The following is a 24195-nucleotide window of genomic DNA, read 5'->3' as shown; positions in this document are numbered from 1 at the left end:
TGGACACAAACTTGAAATGGAAGAATATTCCAAGAGAGACAAAGAGGGAGGTCAGAGATAGTCCGTGTCCTATGAGTGCCAAGTAGAAAAGATTCATTGCAGTCTACATGAATGGAAGAAAACGAGGACATAAAATTCAATATTAGTGATACAGACATGATGCATAAATACTGAATTTGATTTAGTTACATTTGGGTAAGTTCCTTAAATCATTCATTAAATTACATTTGTATACAACGTATAAGGTATCGGTGTCTTAATGCGAAGACACAGATAGCAAATGTAAGTCAATGCCATTGACGTCCATGGACGTCCAAATTTCCCGTTCATTTTCAATGGCAAAAAAAAAACATATGTCCCCAAATCAACAGGAAATGGCCAAATATCAATAGTAGGTGTGACGTATAACAAGGACACGTCCCCCAAATGTCCCCAAATGACCTGTATGACCAGGACACGCCCCCCAAATGTCCCCAAATGACCTGATATGACCAGGACACGCCCCCCCAATTTCCCCAAATGACCTGATATGACCAGGACACGCCCCCAAATGTCCCTAAATGACCTGATATGACCAGGACACGCCCCCCGAATGTCCCCAAATGACCTGATATGACCAGGACACGCCCCCAAATGTCCCCAAATGACCTGAAATGACCAGGACGCGCCCCCAAATGTCCCCAAATGACCTGATATGACCAGGACACGCCCTCAAATGTCCCCAAATGACCTGATATGACCAGGACACGCCCCCAAATGTCCCTAAATGACCTGATATGACCAGGACACGCCCCCCGAATGTCCCCAAATGACCTGATATGACCAGGACACACCCCCAAATGTCCCTAAATGACCTGATATGACCAGGACACGCCCCCCGAATGTCCCCAAATGACCTGATATGACCAGGACACGCCCCCCGAATGTCCCCAAATGACCTGATATGACCAGGACACGCCCCCAAATGTCCCCAAAGGACCTGATATGACCAGGACACGCCCCCAAATGTCCCCAAATGACCTGATATGACCAAGATCCGCCCCCCAAATGTGCCAAAATGACCTGATATGACCAGGACACGGCCCCAAATGTCCCCAAACGACGTGATATGACCTGGACATGTCCCCGAAATGTCCTCAAATCAACAGGAAGTCACCTGTTATGCCATGAAGTGTCCCCCAAATGTCCCCATGTAAACAGGAAGTGACCTGATATTGTCCCCGAAATGTCCCCAGACCAAACTGGGCGGGGCTAAGATCTGTATCTCCACACACCAAAGACCCAGAGTAATTTCTCCAGAAATGGCAGATTCTAGAAATACATATAATGTTTTTGTTGTTGTTTTCAACCGATAGCAGTTTTAAGAAATCCTTTATTCGTGCTGCAGTCAAATATTATAATGACCACTGTAAACGTTGAATATTTTATGTCTTTTTTTGTTTCCCTCCCACCCATATCTACAGTATCCATCTATCTATCTATCTTAGTGCTGCAATGATTAATCAATTAGCTCGAGTAATTCGATTAGAAAATTTATCAAATTTTGCTGCTTCGAGGATTCGTTCAATTAGAGTAGGGTTGTAATGGTTTGTTTTGAAAGTGTTTGCATATGGTTTTATTGATTTGGGTGGATAAACTACCCTCTAGTGCCAACAGTGACTATGACATAACTCATTTAGCATTGCTGAATCCAGCTGCTCCCTGTTCAGACCAACATAAGGTAAGTTTTTTGAGCTAATATGTATTTTTATGCATTTGCAATTTAGTTTATAGGTATATTTAGCCGATTTTTGTGTGTTTGAACGATTTGTTAAGAACATTGTAAAAAAATAAAAATAAAAAATCAGTATTTAATAGCTTTTAAGTTAGCGGACTTTTGCTATGCAAGTTTGTCAATTGTTCTTTTGTTGTACTTAGATCCTCATTTATTTATTTATTTTTTTAATACTGTTTGAGGCTAAACTCAGGTATTTTAATTTATTTTTAAATGAAAGTGCAATTCTGTATAGTTTGAAGAAACACTAAGGAATTTTATTTTGTATTCGCGTTTAATACTTTTTTTGAAAGTGGAATCCTAGCAAGCTTTTCTTTTACATTTCCTAAAATGTATTCTGCAACGCATTAAATGTTCCGAATCCGATTACTCGATTATTCGAACTAACTAGTTGACTTAACTAGTTGATTAATTGACTACTAATATAATCGATAGCTGCAGCCCTAAATCTGATCTGTGTATACATCTATGCTTTCTAGCTGTCGTTTTCCTACCACTCTGCCTTCGCTGGTGTGTTCATTGCAGCGCGTGTAGTTGGTCCACGTGCGGTTGCTCTCAGGATGCAGGAACCACTGGCCACTGTCAGTGCAAATTTTTGTAACCATCTCTGCAGAAAATACAAATAAAGTACATCATCATTTCTGGTTTTAAATGTACTCCATTGTTCCCCCACAAAAAAACCCCCATCACATTGCCACCTGAAGGATCAAAATCCTGGAAGTAGTCAGGACAGTGCTGTTCAGAGGTGATGCCCGCCCTGGTGTCATCCCAACACAACCAGCCATCCCAAGTGCGATTACACATGGGTTCTACAACCATAGAAGCAAAGTTCATGAAACATAATCTGTTTTCTGTTGAGTTTTAGATAGTCCTAAGAAGTACTCAAGCACTACCTAGTCTGTCTGACGGACTGTCCTTCATAATCTTTTGGTAGCACTCGAACTGTGCCGTAACGATCTTGTTCCTGGTGAGTCCCATGTCATGATACACGTTGGTTGGATGGTGCTGCTGAGTTTCATTGACCTCGAGACTTGCCTTCACACATATCTGCAAGGAGATTTAACATGACAAACATTTGACAGGGGTATTCTTTGGAGTACACCACACATGAGTGTTAAAGAAATGTATGAGGATTTTTTTCATTTTAATGATTTTTTAATAATCCTTTTCTCATCATATTGGTCATTTTTGCCTATCTTTCTTCAGTTTATTTTTTTCTCTTATGTAAATACAATTATTTTTTAGAACTTAAGCAGTGTTCACGTTAAAAAAAAAATCCTAAGGATGGAATTTTTTGTGCATTTTTTTTCTCATTTGCGAATTCACCTCTTCAAATTCAAATGGGATGTTTCAATAATTTTTAGTTCTATTGTGGCCACATTTGGCCAATTGAAACCTACTAAAATTCAAATGTTTCCTTCCTTGTTATTTACTAAATTCACATATTTTGCTAACTTTGATTTCTAATTTTACTTTTATAAGGTGTTCGAGCAATTTTTACAATTTACAGAGAGCGAGACACTTACAATACATCCTTACAATTACAAGTAGGGGTGTGACAAAATATCGAAATGGTGATATATCGTGATACTTTGTATCCCAAAAGGTTATCGATATGCTTCTGCCAAGAATTGAGATATCATTTTAAAAAGGTGTGAGTGTTTAGAAAAAAAAATGTTGCTACCAAGTTGCTACCAAAATCTTCCAAAATAACAGTGCCTCAGGTCACTCTAAGGCTGCCATTGCCGTTGCTCGACGCCCAATCCATTTAGACTGGGAACGTTCTTTCATTCGAAATAGGCCTGCAGCTATCAATTATTTTAGTAGCCAATTAACCGATTAAATGTTTATTTCGAGTAATCGGATAAGGGACATAAAAAATTAAAATACCTGAGCTGAGTCTGACACGGGATATATATATATATATATATATATATATATATAAAAGAGGATCTATGTACATTAAAATAACATTTTGCTAACTTACATAGCAAAAGTCCGCTAGCTTAAATGCTATAAAATGCTAACACTTTTTACAATGCTCTTAACAAATGGCTCAGACACATATTCCCACATAAAAAGGCTAAATATACAGTGGGTTTTCCCATTGGCAGTGTATCAAGTACTTGTTCTCCCCACTGTACCTTTAAACTAAATTACGAATGCATTAAAAAAAAATCATTTGCTCAAACAGCAGATGGATTCAGCCATGTGAAATGAGGTGGACTAGAGGGCCGTGTATCCACCTAAATCAATGAAAATAAATGCAAACACTTTCAAAACTAACCATTACAATGCCACTTTAATTAAACGAATACTCGAAGCAGCAAAATTTTTATTTGAATCTTTTTTTCTAATCAAATACTCGAGTTAATCGATTAATCGTGCAGCACTAATTCCAAGAGCTGGGAATCTTTGGGCACCTAACGATTCGATTACGATTACAATTCAGAGGCTCCGATTCGATTATAAAACGATTATTGATGCACCCCCTCCTTTTTTTTGTAAAGAATGTTTTGTACATTCGTTCCAAAATTGTTCAAAAATCCTCTCAGGCTAAACCAAACTACTATTTCAGTATCAAGTTAACATACAACAGTAAACAAATATACAAAAATAACAGTAAATAAAACACTCCAGTCCCCATTCTGTATCAGCAGCTTTAAACTATATTCAATTAATTTAATGTTAAGAATCAACCGTTACAGTTGTTAAAATTGCTCCCGTTATTCCATAATTTCCCTCCTGTCTACTTTTGACATGTCAAAGTTTTAAAACTGTTTCATCATTTAAAGATAGATTCAAGACAAGATTTTGCCGATTTAGAGTATTTTAGATAAAAAGTTAATTAGGTTCGCTACAAAAGAGCCTTCTAGAAAAGTCTACTGCTTTAAGATGGCGGCTGTTTACTAACGCCAGCATGTCTGTCATTTCGCATCTCTATTCAATAATACATGTTCTAACACCGCCGTCGTCTGTCATTTTGCATCTAGTTCTACATATATGTGATATCTACTGTAGCCGTATGTTTGTACCAACTAGCAACTGGGCGTTGTTTGTAGCGGCTGTCGGCCTCATTCAGGTATGATTGTTTTTTTATCTAGTGGCATGAGTTGAACATGATATTTACTCTCGGTCCGTTCCTCAAGACCGCGCCTACTGTGTTTTACTTCCACTTTACCTGGTATAATTCAATAATCGGAATTTGGATGTTTGTGAATCGTTCTCGAATCTTCCACGGCCGAATCGCGAATAATCTGAGAATCGGAAATTTCGCACGCCTCTACTAATTCCACACCAGAGCATTCATAGTCATTCCGTCCAATTTTTCGGGGCATTTACAGGTCACTTGCTGTTCATTTACAAGTCATTTCCCGTTGAGTTTGAGTCGCTACCTGATCATTTGGGTGATTCCCAGGTCACTTCCTGTTCTGTAACTCAAAATAAACAGACAGTGACCCATAAAATACCCCCAAATCAACAGGAAGTAACTGAAAATTAAAAGGTAAACGACGTTAAATGGCCCAAAATTACCTCTTTGCCTGGCATTGGCTGCCAATGATGGCCATAGACGTTCAATCCATTTGAAATGGATTGGACTTGTACTAGTGATGAACTCAATTCAGATTTAGAGCACAAGCTTGTTTTTCTGTTTATTAGTTGTTTGTAGAATATCCTAGATTGATTTCCTGACCAATGTACCGATATCCGTTGTATCGCCATCTTGTCAGATCATCGTTATCGTGAGCTTTGTATCGCAAATCGTATCGTATGGTGAGGTAACAGTGGTTCCCACTTCTAATCGCAAGTAGCAAATTGTACAAAGAAACTGGAATCTGAATTTTTAAAACATGAAAAGTTCATATTCTACAATAAAGTTAGTCAAAACGTATGCAGTAAAAAGAAGCAAAATCTGTTTGGCAGGTTATGGCAAGCAAGGGTAGCAGTAAAAGCAAACAATGCCTCAGGGTCACACTGTTAAAAATCACACTGGGTCTGCTACGTGATGTGAATGCGTGCTTTGCAAGCAGTCCTACTGTACCTTTGTCAGAGAACACATTAGCATAAGTGCCACTAGTCCATTTTTCCCAGCGCTCTCCATCTTCCTGTTGGCAATGTTGAGGCTTTTGGAAGATTTAACAGCTGCAGGTCTGTAACAGAATATTATAAATTACAAACCTGGCCCCAGTAGTCACAAATATACTCAGAAGGATTTGCAAAGTGATAGTGATGGATTGAGACGGTTTTCAAAAAGGTAAAGTGACTTTTAGTACTCGTGCATTAGGGTTCAGCTCTTAATTTAATATCAAATCACACATCATAGCTTTATTAACATCCAGATGTAAAATTGTGTAAATGTTAAACCAATGTCTCATCAAACCAGTACACGTATCAACTTTGCAGCAACTCTAACAGGATGGTGTGAATTTGTCATGCTGTTGATAAGCAGTGTTGTCACTAGTGTTGCACCGATACCATTTTTTGCATCCGAGCGAGTGAGTGAGCTAGTGAGATAGGAAAACACAGGTGTGAGCCAATGTGCATTTCTGATGATTGTAAAATATCTACAGAGGCAACGCCTGTATGTAACGTCTTTTGTATTGTTGTCAGTGTTGTTAATAACAGCGTTAGAATATAACGGCGTTACTAACGCCGTTATTTTCTTCAGTAGTGAGTACCCGCAATTTTTGCACTATAAGGCGCACCTGACTATAAGCCTCCACTCACCAAATTTTACACAAAAACTGCATTTGTTCATAGATAAACCGCACTGGACTATAAGCCGCAGTTGTCCTCACTGGATTGGTTTGACAGCAGCATTATACGACTGTCATAAGCTCAAATGAACCACCATGAAGCTTTGAACTAATTGGCTGCAAAGCTTCAAGAAGCTTCATTTGGTCATCACTGCTCCCTTGGGGGAGAGAGTCAACCTCTGCTGTCAACACTGTTGTTGTCCAACATGCCTCCTAGCATGCATTGCAGCACTACGGATGTAAATAACAATCAAAATTCATGTTCTGTGCTAATTATTTCTTCAGTTACTGTTCCAGTTGTTTTATTAATTGGAAGTTATGGTATTTGGTAACACTTTATTCGACAGCTTCGTCAAAAGACCATCATAATTAAGACATGACACTGTCGTGAGCATTAATGTATGTTTATAACAGATGTTATTTAGTGTTATCAGGCAAATTATGTCACTTTTGAGTGGATGTAAAAGATCAGAGGTGGCTAGAAATGGAGTTAGTGACATAATTTGCCGGATGACACGTAGTGACATCTGTCATAAGCATTCAGTAATGCACATGTTAGTGTCATGTCATAATTATGACGGACTTATGACGCCGCTGTCAAATAAAGTGTTATCTATTAACCCAAATAAATCAACAAGTAAGCCGCACTGGACTGTAAGCCGCAGGATTCAAAATGAAGGGAAAAAGTAGCGGCTTATAGTCCGAAAATTACGGTATTCTAATTAATTACTTTTCTCATCTTGGCAACCAATTGTTCTTTTGTTGTATTTACTAGATCCTCATTTATTTAAAATTTTATAGGCTCAACTCAGGTGTTTTAATTTTTGATGTTCCTTATCCGATTGATTATTCAAACTAACTAGTTAATCGATTAATCGACTACTAAAATAATCAAAAATTGCAGCCCTAATTTGAAGTATATCATGCACCAACAAAATGCCAATTTTTCCACAAGCTTGATTTATAAAAAGTCTGCTGCAGGCAAGAATAATTAAAGGATGTTTATTTCAGGACATTATACTGTCAAGCATGATAGCATTTGCTGGTTATGGATACTCCAGTTAATTTTAGGTTGATGTTTTTTTTTTTATGTTCAACAGATGTTTGTAAATTACTCTGTAAATGATTAATTGCTATCATAATGGGAAATAAAAAGGGGCTGTGCGCTGTGTGTGGGATGTTTTTTCTTCTTTCTTTACACATGCCGGGAAAGCATTTGAACTGAAGTTTAGAAGCAATTGCTAACTGACTAGGGATGGGAACCTCTTGGTACCTCACGATACGATACGATTTGCGATACAAAGCTCACGATAACAATGATCTCACGATATGCCGATACAACGATTATTGATACATTGGTCAGGAAATCATTTGAGGATATCCTACAAAACAGCTAATAAACAGAAAAACAAGCTATCTTCATCATTTTGCTGTAAGTTTATCTTTAGTAGATGTCCAATCCATTTGAACTGGGAGGGTGGCAGCAAATGAACCCCTTCCATTTCAAACAGGCCCCTCCCAATTGTATGGCCATCAGTGGCAGCCAATGCCAGGCATTAGGCAATGAGATAATTTTGGCCTGTTGATTTTCAGTCACTTCCTGTTGATTTCGGGGCATTTTATGAGTCACTTCCTGTTGATTTTGATAAAAAAATAAGAAATGAGGATCAAATTACAACAAAAGAACAACTGGCTAACTTTCATAGCAAAAGTCCGCTAACTAAAATGCTATAAAATGCTAATGGTTTTTTACAGTTCCCTTAACAAATCATTCTAACACATATTCCCACAAAAAATGGCTAAATATACCTATAAACTAAATTATGAATGTATTAAAAACATATTTGCTCATACAAAAACCTAGCTTATGCTGGTCTTAACAGGGACCTGCTGGATTCAGCTGTGTTAAATGATTTATGTCATATTCACTGTTGCCACTAGAGGATAGTGTATCCACCCAAATCAATAAAACTGAATGCAAACACTTTAAGAACACACCATTACAACACAACACTCAATTAAACAAATAGTCGAAGCAGCAAAATTTGATTCAAAGCTTTTTTCTAATCGAATGACTCGAGTTAATCGATTAATCATTGCAGCACTAAGTGACTGTGAATTCTTTGGTTTCGACCAATCAATGGCAGCCATAGAGTTAACTGAGACACTATTATGGTGGAAGATTTTGGTCGCATCTTGTTGGTTCCTTATTTTTTATTTTATTTTTTTCCCCCTAAAACATTGACATCTATTTAAAATGATATCTCTATTCTTGGCACGAGCGTATCGATAACCTTTTAGAATGCAAAGTATCATGACACATCACCATTTTGATATTTTGTCACACCCCTATAACTGACTTTAACTTTGTTTAGTTTAACAATTGATGCATGGACCAGAATTGCTTAAATTAAACATCATGACCGTAAGTGAACTTTAAACAATTAAAACTGGGGTTGAGCACTTAACCATTTCAACAGCAGCCATTTTCATGAAAGACAATCTCTAGACTAGAGGTTCCCAGTATGTCAATTGCGATCCACTAGGTTGCAAAGCATCCTAATTTAAAAAAAAAAAAAAAAAAAGTTTGTCAATCCATCCTTCCTCACTACTTGGTTTATTTTTTGATTGACACATTGTTTCCTTAGCTAAAGCTTGGCAGGTGTACCCACGTCAGAGCTTCTTAGCCTATCACCCACCCTCTGTGATGTCTGGCATTGATTGACATGGCATCCCGTCAGATCTTGATTTTGCACGAGTCACAACAGATGCAGAGCATCTAATCCAACCTTGATTTTGTTACTTTTCCTCCTCAAAATGTAAAATAGGGACACTTCACTATGACAGTAACTAATAAGAAAAGGCCGGAAACGGAGAAAGGTGAAGGAGTAATAAATCCCACGTGCACACAGCAATCACTACGCCAAAATACAGTGCATTTTTGTGTAAATAAGGAAACCAGTATTTGGTATCTGTATAAAATACAGAGTGATTTACATGTGTTTCCTGTGAAAAGATAAAATATATGTCATCCAACACAGACAAGACTGAAAAACCAGTTTCTGCTCTTGCACTCTTCTTTAAAATAAGCCAAAACAACTGTTGTGTTTGATAGAACAATACGTCTATATGCTGCCATAGCAGATTCATGGCGCAATAAGCCCCCGAACTATTTTTAAATTGTGTGTTTTACCCTGGAAAGATGTCGCGCAACCGCTTTTGTTTCAACCAACCCACAAGACGAAGGTAATTATATTTATTATTCAACATGTCTTTTTTTAGCTTAAAATAATTAATTGATGTCTAATACTTCATAAAAAAAAAAAAAAAAAAAAAAATTTAAAAAAACTTTAAAAAATTATTCACTCGCATATTTTAAACTTCCAAACAAATTACGTCACAATGAAAAAAATGGTTTCTGTAAAAAAGTCACGGATATCTACTTCATAAATATCGCTTAATAGCATTTTTTGTTGTTGTTACTGTCGCATTTTCTCTGATATGTTAGATAATAAATAATCGATCCAAACAAAGAAAAATTAAAAGAAAATGTTTAAAACGGTAAATATATGAAAAAGAAAACCACTCGACCACTCCTTGATGTCTGTGATTCCTGCATCGCATCGCGACCCTTGTTATATTACCATGTTTCACCCATAAAATCAGGGGTGAAAGTGGCTAGATTTCTTGCTGGAACTCCCCGACGTGAAGGTCGCCACGGAGCCAGAAATTTTGCTTATTTATTTATTTATCTATTTGGGAAGGGGGGGGGGGGGGGGTGTCAAACCTCCTAAAACTACTGAAATGCAAAGAAAACTGTTTTGGCACAGTTATTTCTATAAAACATACAAAAACTGATTTTCAATTCAATTTTTTTTAATGATTTGCAAAATAAAAGTTAACAAAAACAGCAATATCCCCAACCTCCATCTCCTAATTTTTATTTTCCCTCATTTCCTCACATACTAAATGCCAAATCCCAATTTTAACTACTTAAGAACATAGGATGTATAGTAAAATTGAAGTTAATGTAAACATTTACCTTTGCTTTATTTTTTGTAATGAGAAAGATATAAGTAAAATACATTCAGAAAAATAAGTACAAATGACTTATATTATGCAGAGTGAAATGGAATATATTTTGAAGATCGTGCAAACATTGACTTTTTAAAATCATAATAAGTAGCCTAACATAAATGAACAAATATAAGTCCAAAGTGCACATTGACAGCTAAGATGTTCTGAACTTTCCCATCAAAGCAAATAAAACTAAATATGATAAAGAAGTCTCCTCAACGCTTTCCTTGCTCTTAAAGATTTGATCCAATTTCTGTTGCATTGCCCTTTTTTTGTCGCATCAATTCAACAAACTTTTTTTTTTTTTTTTGCTGTTCCAGAAAACATGCACATTTGAACCCATCAGAGCTAACTATCTCTGCTGATCACATGTCAGTATGTCAACCAATTGAACGGATAAATGAGTCCAGGCGTTTTGCTTTGCTGCGTGCATTCGCACATTGATGTGACTCATCATCGTCAGACTCGGATAATTGCAGCAGCTGGGGAAACCTCCATGCGGTCCGTGGAATAAAATAAATAATAAATATCGGTGGAAACGGATTACGCTACACAAGCACTTTATTATGCTTGTTGTTAACACTTGTGTATATAAATCTGATGTTGGTACATTGTAGGGTTGTTCCGATCATGTTTTTTTGCTCCCGATCCGATCCCCATCGTTTTAGTTTGAGTATCTGCCGATCCCGATATTTCCACATTTTGGCAATGCATTAAGAAAAAAATGAATAAAACTCGGACGAATATATACATTCAACATACAGTACATAAGTACTGTATTTGTTTATCATGACAATAAATCCTCAAGATGGCATTTACATTATTAACATTCTTTCTGTGAGAGGGATCCACGGATAGAAAGACTTGTGAGTTTGTATATTGTGACTAAATATTGCCATCTAGTGTATTTGTTGAGCTTTCAGTAAATGATACTGTAGCCATGCCCAAATGCATGATGGGAAGTGGAACCATGACTGTGCGTAGTGTTACCAATTGATATATCTTCTCTACGTTGGGAAATAAAATAAGGTGTTAAGAAAAAGATCAATTGCTACCTTGCTTCCCCTGATATATCTAATCGTAGGGAGAGGGATTGTAAGGCTTTAGCCAACTAAAAAAGGCTCCAAAGGCTGCCAAAATTCACACTACTCATTTTACGCTGCCTTTTATCTCTCTATATAGGTAAAACAGCACCATTGCAGATTGAGCGCGACAATGCGTGAGTGGGTCGTGCAACGCATGCATTAATTGCGTTAAATATTTTAGCGTGATTCATTTTTAAAAAAAACTAATTACCGCCGTTATCGGGATAAATTTGATAACCCTACCTTAAAGAGTCTGTCATGCCCTGGGAAAATGTTAATATTCCATCATTTATAAACGCATGCCTTTTGTATTCATATCATGCCACTTCGTGTAATTACACACAAGAAAATGAGAGAAATTTGGCTCGATTGTCAAGCTAAAACGACCGGCGCCCGAGATCTGGCAGATTGTGTGCGTGACGTCACTACAAGTGAAGAGAGTGCCACCGGCCACTAGGGGGGCAGCGCCTGTCTGCATCAATATAATTCCTTCTAGTGAGGGGAGAATTAGGGGTGTTTTGAGCTGTTTATGCTGATGCATTGTGTTCGTCCTGCACATATTCCAGGTTCCCTCATGAAGAAACACCCCTCGTTGTCAATAAAAGTGAATTCAGAATTGACAGTGACAGTGTTTCTTCAACAAGAAAAAGGCTCAGTGCTTTAATACTGAATGGCGGCGATGATGGCAGACAATTTCGTTTCTAGTTTCAGCGACGAATCCGACGTAGAAGGACGTAACGAATGTTCATCTAATGGTGACGAGGAGCGTTACGAAGCTTTAATCGGTGATTTAGGTTACCAATTTGAGCCCAAACGAACGCCAATGCAGCGTAATGAAACGGTCATTGAGGAGAGCAATGACACTGATGAAACATCGGCAGCAGATCATGTGGGAAACACCAGTGATTTGTTTTGCATTTCTTTTTGTGAAGCTGATACACCGTGACTGCAAAATAAAGTAATGCATAGAATAATTATCATTTATTGCGCTATCATAGCTTTTCGCTCTGCCAACAGACACAAATATGAATGGGATCAGAGGATTTGTTCTATATATTTTACGAGTGATAATTTATACATGTGTCCAGTCCTGTATCCAATGCGTGATATTTTTTTATTATAAAAGAGTACTCACTCTGGCCATTTCGAGCTTGGCTGCTCCCCTCCTTTGCTTAGCCTTAGCCTCCTTTGCCAGTCATCGTCCTCTTTCTTGATATCTCGGGACATTTAGGTGGCTGCGCGTGTATGGTAGGCGCCGCATCTCCTTTGAGCAGCAATCTTTTAGCAAAACCCGATTTCACTTGTCCATAGTTCGAGAAGCTTTCAGGTGGAAAATGCCCACCATAGAAAACCGTGCCAGAGGCTGTGTCTAGAAAATTAGCCCTTTTTGCACGGACGAACTTTACCCATTGTCTGCGTGGTCCAGCTTTTTTTTTTGCGCGTTCAGGAACTCATGGATACTATATTCCGATAAATAGCTATTTGTACACCACATAGCACAGCAGTTTTGAACCATTCTAGTGATGTTTTGGTCAAACAAACCCGAACGCTACTCTCTCGTCGATAAAAAACAATGGCACCTGGCTCCGCCTCGACTTTCATTCACTTGTCGTGACGTCCCCGCCCCATTCGGCTGTTTCCGGAACACTTTCGGAAATGTTCGTCATTTTCGATCTATTTTCGATAATTGCTCATTAATGTGATTGATTTTTTTGTTAACTTTATCAATATTTGTTATCTTGGCACATAATGGTTCTATTGATGTCTCACACCCCCTTTGCCGGTACATACCCTTTAAGCCTAAACTAAAGACTCTGGCTGAGTGTAACATGTCTGTAACGTTAAATACAATTAGAAAACAATTTAATTAAAATATACATATATATATATATATGTATTCTTTTTTTTTTTTAAAAAAGCATGGCCGATATTTTTTGCCGATTCCAATACTTTGAAAATGACGTGATCGGACCCGATCGATCGGCATGTCTAGTACATTGTTTTCTTCTTGGATATGAAATGCATGTGTGGCAGCTTAGCATTTTTTTTACATGGCGTTTTGACAGGTGCTGTCATATTTTTGGAATCAAAGCGCCGTGTACCGGAACAGCATTCCGGCCCTGAATCTTATACCGGAACTGCATTCCTGACCGTTCTGGCCCACTTTCACCCCTGCACAAAATCCCCCAAAAATCCAGCTGTGGCGATTCACAGCTGTGTCTTGGCTCTCAGTGATACATGCTACATGGAGTTTTTGGATCGGAACAAGGTAAGTACACGATAATACCTCGTTAAAGTCATGGCATCTGTAATTCTGCTCTCGTGTGCTCTCACCTTCAGATAGGGTTTTGCTGTTTAAAAAACATTTTTTTGAAGAAATGCCCTCCTGTTCAAAATTTTTCTTCCCCCAGAAAATTGAGATGTTAAGCTTTCCGATGATGTATCACACATGCATATCGGACAATTTTGAAATCTGGCCAAATTGGGGGTGTCAGAGCGGAACTTCAAGTCACCTGAGTGTTTTCCGCCACATATATATACATATATAGCCTACATATTGCACAACAGTAACTTAATGTGTGAGCATGTCTACCTAACTGCCCGGTCATCATGGTGTAACTGTTTACATTAGGACTGGGTGGTCAAGCGCGTTCAGAGAAAAACACTTTCCGTATTCAATAACATCTGTTCCATGTTGCCATCACGTGTCCTTTGACTGTGTTTGCCAGCAGAGAGAAGCCATGGAGAAGAAGCAGCTGCTAAGTCGGGCAGCAGTGGATGCGCATCTGTGCGTCTTTGTGTCACAGAGCAGCTTATTTCAGTTCCTGCCTGATAGATTGAATAAAACCAATGGATGAGCGTCCTTAAATTTCATAAATACAATTCCCGCATGCTAATTGAAGCGTTAGAGTATACTTGAATATTGATCTTTTAAGGTTAATTAAAGCCTACCACTAAGCTGTGGTACTGTAACAGTGGGCAGAGTACTATTATGTGAAGTGGGTTAGTCATGTTGGGTTCTAAGCTGACGTCACCTATCGTAGCTATCAGCAATAAGTATGTGTGTGTTGGGTTAGTGGTGGTGGGGGCTCCTAAACCGACCAGTGCCATAGCTCAGCCGCCATTTATTGACTCCCACTGTCCTTATGCTGAGCTGTAAATATCCTTCTGTCCTGCAGGATTTCTGGTACTGCTTTGGGGAATTTGCATGTTCATTAGGCGGATGTAGCTGCCAAAAGCCAGCACTATTTCTCATTGGATATCAATATATAAATATCAATATTTTGTCTCATTACTTACACCAAGTAACATCTATTGTCCAACTGTAAACTCTCATCACTCTTATTTTAACAATAATTATCAATAATGGTAAAGAAAAAAAAACTTTTGACTGAATAGATTTAGTATTAGATTACCGTATTGTCCGCACTATAAAGCGCACCTACAAGCCTTCAATTTTCTCAAAAGTCAAATGTGCGCTTTATAACCCAATGCGATCAATATTGGTTAATCATGGCATGGCATTCTTACTAGCACAGCTCTATTTAATGGATGCGTAATGCAACCCTAACCACTAGTATGACTACCACTGCGCCTTATAATGCGGTGCGCCCTATACACACACACATATATATATATTAGGGCTGTCAAATGATTAACATTTTTAATCGATTTAATCACAGTTTAAAAATGAATTAATCATAATTAATCGCAATTCAAACCATCTATAAAATATGCCATATTTTTCTGTAAATTATTGTTGGAATGGAAAGATAAGACACGAGACGGATATATACATTCAACATACTGTACATATGTACTATATTTGTTTATTATAACAACAAATCAACACTCTTAACGTTTTCGTTTTAATAAAATTTGTAAAATGTTCAAACAAAAAATAAACTAGTAGCTCGCCATTGTTGATGTCAATAATTACACAATGCTCATGGATGGTGCCATAAAATCAGTCGCACCCAAGCACCAGCAGAGGGCGACAAAACACAAAAAAACACATGCAACAAATGGACATGACACTGTCATTTTAATCTGTTTGAGCGGGGCATGTGCGTTAATTGCGTCAAATATTTTAACGTCATTATTTTTAAAAATTACCGCCCGTTAACGCAATAATTTTGACGGCCCTAATATATATATATATATATATTATATATATATATATATATATATATATATATGTACATTTAAATAAGTGCTGCAATGATTAATCAATTAATTCCAGTGATTTGATTAGGAAAACGCTTCGGATCAAATTTGCTGCTTCGAGGATTCGTTTAATATCTTCAATATTGTTTTTAATGGTCTAATGGTCAGTGTTTTCATTTAGGTTAATTCATTTGGGTGGATACACTGCCCTCGAGTGGCAACAGTGAATATGAAATAACTCATGTAACATGGCTGAATCCAGCTGCTCCCTGTTAAGACCAACATAAGGTAAGTTTTTGTTTAAGATAATGTTTTTTTTTTATGCCTTTGTAATTTAGTTTATAGGTATATTCAGCAGTTTTTTTTGTGGGGATATGTGTTTAAATGATTTGTTAAGAGCTTTGCAAAAAAAAAAAAAAAGTTAGCTTTTCATAGCATTTAAGCTAGTACACTTTGTTCTTTTGTTGACCTTATATCCTTTTTTTAAATATTTTTTTTTGTATACAGTTTGGGGCTAAGTTTAGGTATTTTATTATATTTTGAAACGAAAGTACAATTCTGCATAGGTTGAAGAAGCACTTGGGAATGTTATTTTGGATTCGGATTTAATGCTCTTTTGAAAGTGCAAGCCTTTGTTTTACATCTCCAGAAATTTATTCTGCAACACATTAAATGTTCCTAATCCGATTACTCGATTATTCGAACTAACTAGTTGATCTCTCTCTCTCTCTCTCTCTCTCTCTCTCTCTCTCTCTCTCTCTCTCTCTCTCTCTCTCTCTCTCTCTCTCTCTCTCTCTCTCTCTCTCTCTCTCTCTCTCTCTCTCTCTCTCTCTCTCTCTCTCTCTCTCTCTCTCTCTCTCTCTCTCTCTCTCTCTCTCTCTCTCTCTCTCTCTCTCTCTCTCTCTCTCTCTCTCTCTCTCTCTCTCTCTCTCTCTCTCTCTCTCTCTCTCTCTCTCTCTCTCTCTCTCTCTCTCTCTCTCTCTCTCTATATATATATATATATATATATATATATTTTAATTATTTTAATTTTTTTATTTTTCAAAATAAAACAGAAGATATTACAAACTAAACGGTAACAATTTTTTTTTGACAGTGGGTTCATAAAACTCATAAGACTGTCATAATTATGACATGACACTGTCATGAGCATTAATGAATGCTTATGACAAATGTCATTATGTGTCACCCGGCAATTTATGTCACTAACTACATTTAATATCCAGTCCGCATCTTTTACATCCATTCAAAATGACATAATTTGCCGGATGACACCTGAAAACATCTGCAATAAGCATTCATTAATGTTCATGACAGTGCCATGTTATAATTATGACGGTGTCATGAATCCACTGTCAGATAAAGTGTTACTAAATAAACTTAGTGAAGGCACTACTGTACTAGAAAAAAATTCAAGTCACGAGTAATAAAATAGCTGAGGATAGGCTATTATTTGATATACAAGCCTTTTGAGATATGAGAGGTGGAGTTCAACTCGTATCTTCCTCCCCTGCTTCCCATACTCTAAGGTAGATCTTGTTGGAAAACAAAAATAGATAGTACACTTACACTTGCACACACACACTCATTGTTTGCTTGACTGGAAAGCTAAACATAAAGATGGTCACTTGGGTGCAATTGTTAGCATCCAGTGCATTATTGAATCAACACGGGACTTGGATATCATCCTGCGGAGGAAATAGCTCAGTAGTCCTTTTGCCTCACTCGTAGTCCGTTTTGATCGTCCATGGGAGCCAGGAATCAATTCCGACACATTTCTACACACAGTGGGGCAAATAAGTATTTAGTCACCCACTAATTGTGCAAGTTCTCCCACTTGAAAATATTAGAGAGGTCTGTAATTGTCAATATTATTAAACCTCAACCATGAGAGACAGAATGTGGAAAAAAAAAAACGGAAAATCACATTGTTTGATTTTTAAAGAATTTATTTGCAAATCATGATGGTAAATAAGTATTTGGTCAATACCAAAAGTTCATCTCAATACTTTGTTATGTACCCTTTGTTGGCAATAACGGAGGCCAAACGTTGCCTGTAACTCTTCACAAGCTTTTCACACACTGTTGCTGGTATTTTGGCCCATTCCTCCATGCAGATCTCCTCTACAGCAGTGATGTTTTGGGGTTGTCGTTGGGCAACATGGACTTTCAACTCCCCCCACAGATTTTCTATGGGGTTGAGATCTGGAGACTGGCTAGGCCACTCCAGGACCTTGAAATGCTTCTTATGAAGCCACTCCTTTGTTGCCCCACTCCAGGACCTTGAAATGCTTCTTATGAAGCCACTCCTTTGTTGCCCTGGCTGTGTGTTTGGGATCATTGTCATGCTGAAAGACCCAGCCACGTCTCATCTTCAATGCCCTTGCTGATGGAAGGAGATTTTCACTCAAAATCTCTCAATACATAGCCCCATTCATTCTTTCCTTTACGCGGATCAGTCATCCTGGTCCCTTTGCAGAAAAACAGCCCTAAAGCATGATGTTTCCACCCCCATGCTTCACAGTGGGTATGGTGTTCTTTGGATGCAATTCCGTATTCTTTCTCCTCCAAACACGACGACCTGTGTTTCTACCAAAAAGTTCTATTTTGGTTTTATCTGACCATAACACATTCTCACAGTCCTTATCTGGATCATCCAAATGCTTTCTAGCGAACCGCAGAAGGGCCTGGACGTGTACTGGCTTCAGCAGGGGGACACGTACCGGAGCACCACGTACCGAAACGGTTCAATACAAATACATGTACCGTTACACCCTTAATTGTCACTATATTCGTGGTTGAATAGGTTGGAAAAAAAAAACAGCAATAATATTGCATATCGGCAATATTTATGAGACAATATATCGCTTACTAAAATTTGTTATCGCGACAGGCCTATCCATCACTCTACAGCACTGTCTTTTTACAGATTAAACAAAGCCTGTATGAAAGACACTTTAGCCACGCATCGACAGTAGTCATATTTAATAGAAACCTAGCCCTCCGCAGGGCTAACGTTACGTTAATCGTAAACATTAGCGCTACTTTAACTTGACTTTGTCCCAAGTATCGCTCCTCCGCTCTCGGAGTAAAGTGGGGGTGCCCTCGGTGAAGCTGCAGCATTGAGTCTGTCTTACAGTAAATACATGAAACAGTGCTCTCCTTGGTCTCAAGTTTGAAATGCTCCCACACCTCAGAAATTTTCTGCTTTTTCTTGGTGCCTTTCTCTTCACTTCTTTGTCGTTACCTCTATATTCATGCACGGTTGAAATCAAATACATCCGCTGTCTCTGTCTTCTTTCTGTACATACGTGACTTCAGAGAGTTGTGCCGCATTAGAAGTAGTCTGGGCGAGATGTCATGCTTAGAGCTTGCAAAATTAAACGATTCCTCTAGGTGGAGAAGATTCCCTGATCCATTTTTAAAATAGAGTTACTCGTTTCAGCTCTAGAAGAGACATGATTCAGCTCTGAGGACCTCTGATTTCATCTATCTTTCACTTTATTTTGCAGATTGCACCTTTACAGCAAAAAGTCTGATTTAAGCCTGAACAATATATCGTTTAAACATTGCGATGTGCGAGTGCGCGATAGTCCAATCGCAAGCACGTGCGATACTTTTAATTTTTTTTAATCCACATGCGCCTTGCTTTCTGCTCTGCGCACAGCGTCACACCCTCCCTCTCCCAGCCCTTTGTTACCACAGTCACTGCAGCACTTGCTTATTAAAGTTAACGATGCTCGTTGTCTTTGATCTTGCCAAAGAAGCGGACATCAAAGCGGAGCAAATGTGTCAATCATCGTTTCACTTGTTAAACAGTTTCTGAAAGGAAGCCGCGCTGGAATGAATGTGTGCGTGTGTGAAGACGTTGGAGACATATAAAATAAATGCCAGAAGTCATCATGAGGAGTTTGAAATTTCTACATGTCACCCCAAGAGTTACAGCTAAGGTACTGTAGATCTGGGGTCGGGTTAACCGAATATTTTCCGTCGTTGACCGATTTTTTAAAACGGTGACAGAAAAAAACTGAAGTCCATCTGTCATTTTGACAGGTTGCAATTCACACCCCAGACCACAGGGTGGCGAGTGAGCATATTAATTAGCTACTGTCTCTCTTGATGCATGACGTCGTTGGCCTTACTCGGAGAAATGTCAAGGCAACTGAGTGTCCGAAGTTTCTTCAAAAAGCCCCGAAACGACGATGGTGTTGATAAAAGAGGTGAAAAAACAGGGACTGCACAAGCGGGCATGCAATTCAAGTCCATGCGCACCAGGAGGAAGGTGTAAGACTCCGTTCAGGCCACAGCAGGTGAACTGTTAATTTCATTGTTCCATATGTAGCCTGCCTACCGATTGGGGCCACAGTCAGCTGTTTTTGTCACTGCGGAGAAAAAGTAACATATTCATCTGCTTGATGTGTGATGGCACGGTGTGGATTCTCTGTTAAGCTTTTTCGGAGAGAATATTAATTTAAAATGAATGAAAACTAAATACTATTGAATATGTTGAAGCGGTATGCAATGTTAAGAGTCTTGTTAGCTCCAATTGCTGTGTCCAGCCGCTGTAGCTCTGCTGCTCTCTGTGAACTCTATTCAAGCAGGTGTAGGCGCACTATCCTATTCCCCTCACTATCCACTCACGGGGGCCTGCGCTTGTCAGTGACGTTCCTTATTCTCTTTATATGATTATACAACTTTAACATGAGTTAATAATACGCTCTGTGTGTAGTATCATCCATCGCTTTTCCTTTTTAAATGGGCACTTTTAAGCGAACGCAAGAAGTAACAACGGGAACATTTTTAAACAGGCATTTCACGGGAGAGCATTTCGACTCTTCGGCCAATCATATAGCGAGAGCGAGTGGATAGTGAGGGGAAGAGGATAGTGAACCTACACCGGAACGCGCGCGGCTGTTAAGTGTCTCTGTCACGTGACTGTGTCGTAGTCGGTAACGCGCTCGGCCAAATGGACACACAAGTACGGAAGGTGAATTATGCCAAACAAAGGGTCACCACAATGTCATTATCATCATTTTAAAAATTTAAGTGACGGGTAAAAATAGATTATGACCGGATTTTTATGACCCTGTCAGTCAAAATGACAGACAACGAAAAAGTCTAGCGCAACCTCTGCTGTAGATAAACAGAAGCATTTAATAAAGCCAAGCATTTTTCTACTACAGTACTTTATTCTTGTTCAAAAATGATTTGGTTGGACAGCTATGTGTAAACTGATCATAATTATAACATTTGAAGTGCTTAAAAACCATTTATTTATATACATTTTTTAAATCACTTTGGGGGAAAAAGTGAGAAAAAAACATTTTATTATCTTATTTGTATCTCTTTCCAATGCTAAATCTGAATTAATACATTGAGCACAAAACACACACACACACACAAAAAGGGGGGGGGGGGGGGTGCGCTACTTCGCGGTTTTTCACTTCGCGCGGCGGGTTCTAGTCCCCATTAACCGCGAAAAATGAGGGCTCACCACTAGGGGTGGCGTGGCTCAGTGGTAGAGTAGTTGTCCCCCAACCCAGAGGTTGTGGGTTCGATTCTTCGCCCTGATGAACTCGCCTAAGTATCCTTGAGCAAGATACTGAACCCCATGTTGCTCCTGGTGCTGCGTCACCAGCAGGTGAATAGTGAGATAGTGTAAAGCGCTTTGAGCGCCTTGAAAGGTGGAAAAGCGCTATATAAGTATAACACCATTTACTGTATACTGTGGTGATGGTGAGTCATCCAGTCTTTCCAAACAGCTATTCAAGTCATCTAGTGAAAATTTCTTTAAAAAAATACTTTTTTTTTTTATATTGCAATATACTATCGCATTATATCGCAAACCCCCCAAAAATCGCAACAATAGTTTTTTCCAATATCGTTCAGGCCTAGTCTGAATTGTCACTTAAAGCATGCACACAGTTTAAATCACTAATAAAAAATAAAAATGTAGTACAAGTATGAAATCAAAAGAGTCTAAGTCAGGGGTGTCCAAACTTTTTGCAAAGGGGGCCAGATTTGGTGTGGTAAAAATGTGGGGGGCCGACCTTGGCTGACGTCCTTTACGTAGAACAATATATTTAAGCAAATTTTAGCAAGCCATTCTGTGTGTCACATTTGCTTCATTTATTTATTTATTTTTTTAGTTCTGAAACGATTAATTGATTAACTCAAGTATTCGATTAAAGAAAAAAAGATCCAAATTAAATTTTGCTGCTTCAAGTATTGGTTTAGTTAAAGTGATACACTGCCCTCTAGTCTGCCTCATTTCACATGGCTGAATCCAGCTGCTCCCTGTTAAGACCAACATAAGCCAAGTTTTTGTTTGAGTCAGTTTTTTAAATGCATTCATAATTTAGTTTATTTAATATTTAGCAGTTTTGTTGTTGTTGTTGTTGTTTTTTGGGGGGGGGGAATATGTGTCTGAACCATTTGTCAAGAGCAATGTAAAAAAAATTTTTTTTTTTTTAAAAAGCGTCAGCGTTTTATAGCAATTAAGCTAGCAGACTTTTGCTATGTAAGTTTAGGGCTCAGCTCAGGTATTTTAATTTTTCATGTTCTTTATCCGATTACTTGATTATTCGAACTAACTCGTTCATCGATTAATCAACTACTAAAATAATCGATAGCTGCAGCCCTAATTTTTAAAAAATTAATAATTTCAACAATCTCGCAACTACAGTAGCCTTTGTGGTGTTCTCTTTCGACTCTCGGGCTCTTGCGAAATACTGCTGCTGTAAAATTAAACTAGCTTCAAGCTGCTTCAATTTCTCGCTACCGATCTTCCCTGTAATCTTTTCGTACATGTCAGCATGTCTTGTTTGGTAATATCGCCTCACATTGAACTCTTTAAAAACAGCGACTATCTCTTTGCAAAAGAGGCAGACACAGTTGTTGCATATTTTAGTGAAGAAATAGTCCAATTTCGACCTATCCTTGAAGCGTCGGCCGTCGCAGTCAACTGTCTTTTTTTAATTGATTGTCGCCATTTTAGAAAATTGGGAGTAAAGGGCCACACGGGGTAATGTTGCTCAGAGTGCTGCTGTTTAGTTGGTAAATGAGGAGCAGCATTTAGTGTGTAAGCTACTTCATATGCTGGTAGCAGTACTGCTGACCAATTTATTAAGTCTGTGTGCGGACCAGACGTTAATGATTATTATGAATGAGGCTGGGGGCCGGATGAAATTTGACCACGGGCCGCATTTGGCCCTCGGGCCGGACTTTGGACATGACTGGTCTAAATGGACATCATCCATCTGCAAGTACTACAATGAGCTATAGGGCATATTGTACTTCCTGCGTGTGCACTTAGGTGCTGCAATTCACTGTCACTCTTATTTTGGACACCAGCCCAGTTTCCCCTTTGCATTCAAAATGTGCAACACGTGGCTCTAAGTGTTAATGATACCCTTATAACATCAAACGTGCTCTCTGAAGAACACGCTTTCAGTCTGCAGGTGTTCATGTGGAGCCCAAAATTAAATGAAACAAATAGGCAAATAATACCCTGCATCAAAAGAAGTGCCATTTTTACTATGTTTCAATCCGTACAAACTGGATGTAGTTCAAGCATGAAAACTGTTCGGATTGAAGAGGAACTCCACAGCAGGAAGGATCAGCTTGGAAACACACTCCCTCCAAGGGTTTCCTTTCTGTCAGCCGTACCAAATATAGCGAGTGGACATTTACCCGTGGGATCAGCTGTACATTTAATATTCCGTCCTATATGACTGCAAAAAAACAAACAAACAAAACTATAAATGATGTATAAGTTTAATGTTTTTGGGGATGCCAGGACATGAGAACGACCCTCATGTAAACCTCCCAGTAACCAAAGGCACAACCAGATGTCAAGGAAAACAATAGCATTCCCACACAGATGTGAGGGAGGAGCCTGCTCGAACACTCAATCAAAACATTGCAACCAATACACGCAATATCGTCTACATCTACTGCACGTCAGGGGCTGTTGTGTGAACAGACATGAACGATGCATAAATGTTTCATTTCCAGGGCGGGCGCATACCGTAGACGTGCACACAAATGTGGAAGTGGAAGACAGGAAAGACGGGCGATATCTGTAAAGCTCATGGGGAAATGTGGGAAATGAGACCATGGATAATGGTAAATATCTTTTGGTGCAAAGAAACTACATGTTGCACCATAATTGCAGCTCAGGCTTGTTAAAAAGGTTCTTGTCCCAATTTTGCGACTTTGGTGCTGCAAAGGTTTTCTTTTGTCACATAGCGGTAGAAACTTCAGTGATGACTTTTCATGCCTTTCTGTCACAAAAGGCTGAGGCATTTGGTGCATCATGTCAATGCAGTGTTGT

At 38.6% G+C, this 24195-nt stretch overlaps 1 protein-coding gene across 1 annotated transcript in view; it reads right to left on the bottom strand.

The window, feature by feature from the left end:
* calcrla (calcitonin receptor-like a) overlaps positions 1 to 24195 on the bottom strand; it is an 84750-nt gene that overhangs the window by 21052 nt on the left and 39503 nt on the right. Inside the window, exons 2-6 of the mRNA XM_057851918.1 lie at positions 5817 to 5925; positions 2668 to 2821; positions 2473 to 2583; positions 2269 to 2381; positions 12 to 103 (exon numbers count right to left, since the gene is read on the bottom strand). Coding sequence (XP_057707901.1) covers positions 12 to 103; positions 2269 to 2381; positions 2473 to 2583; positions 2668 to 2821; positions 5817 to 5925 — 579 coding nt within the window. The remainder of the gene's footprint in view (positions 1 to 11; positions 104 to 2268; positions 2382 to 2472; positions 2584 to 2667; positions 2822 to 5816; positions 5926 to 24195) is intronic.

The sequence above is a fragment of the Corythoichthys intestinalis genome, chromosome 12, assembly GCF_030265065.1.
Source record: "Corythoichthys intestinalis isolate RoL2023-P3 chromosome 12, ASM3026506v1, whole genome shotgun sequence".
In the NCBI taxonomy this organism is placed as follows: Eukaryota; Metazoa; Chordata; class Actinopteri; order Syngnathiformes; family Syngnathidae; genus Corythoichthys; species Corythoichthys intestinalis.
The sequence above is the reverse complement of the archived record's forward strand: the minus strand, read 5'-3'. Positions and strand labels throughout refer to the sequence as shown.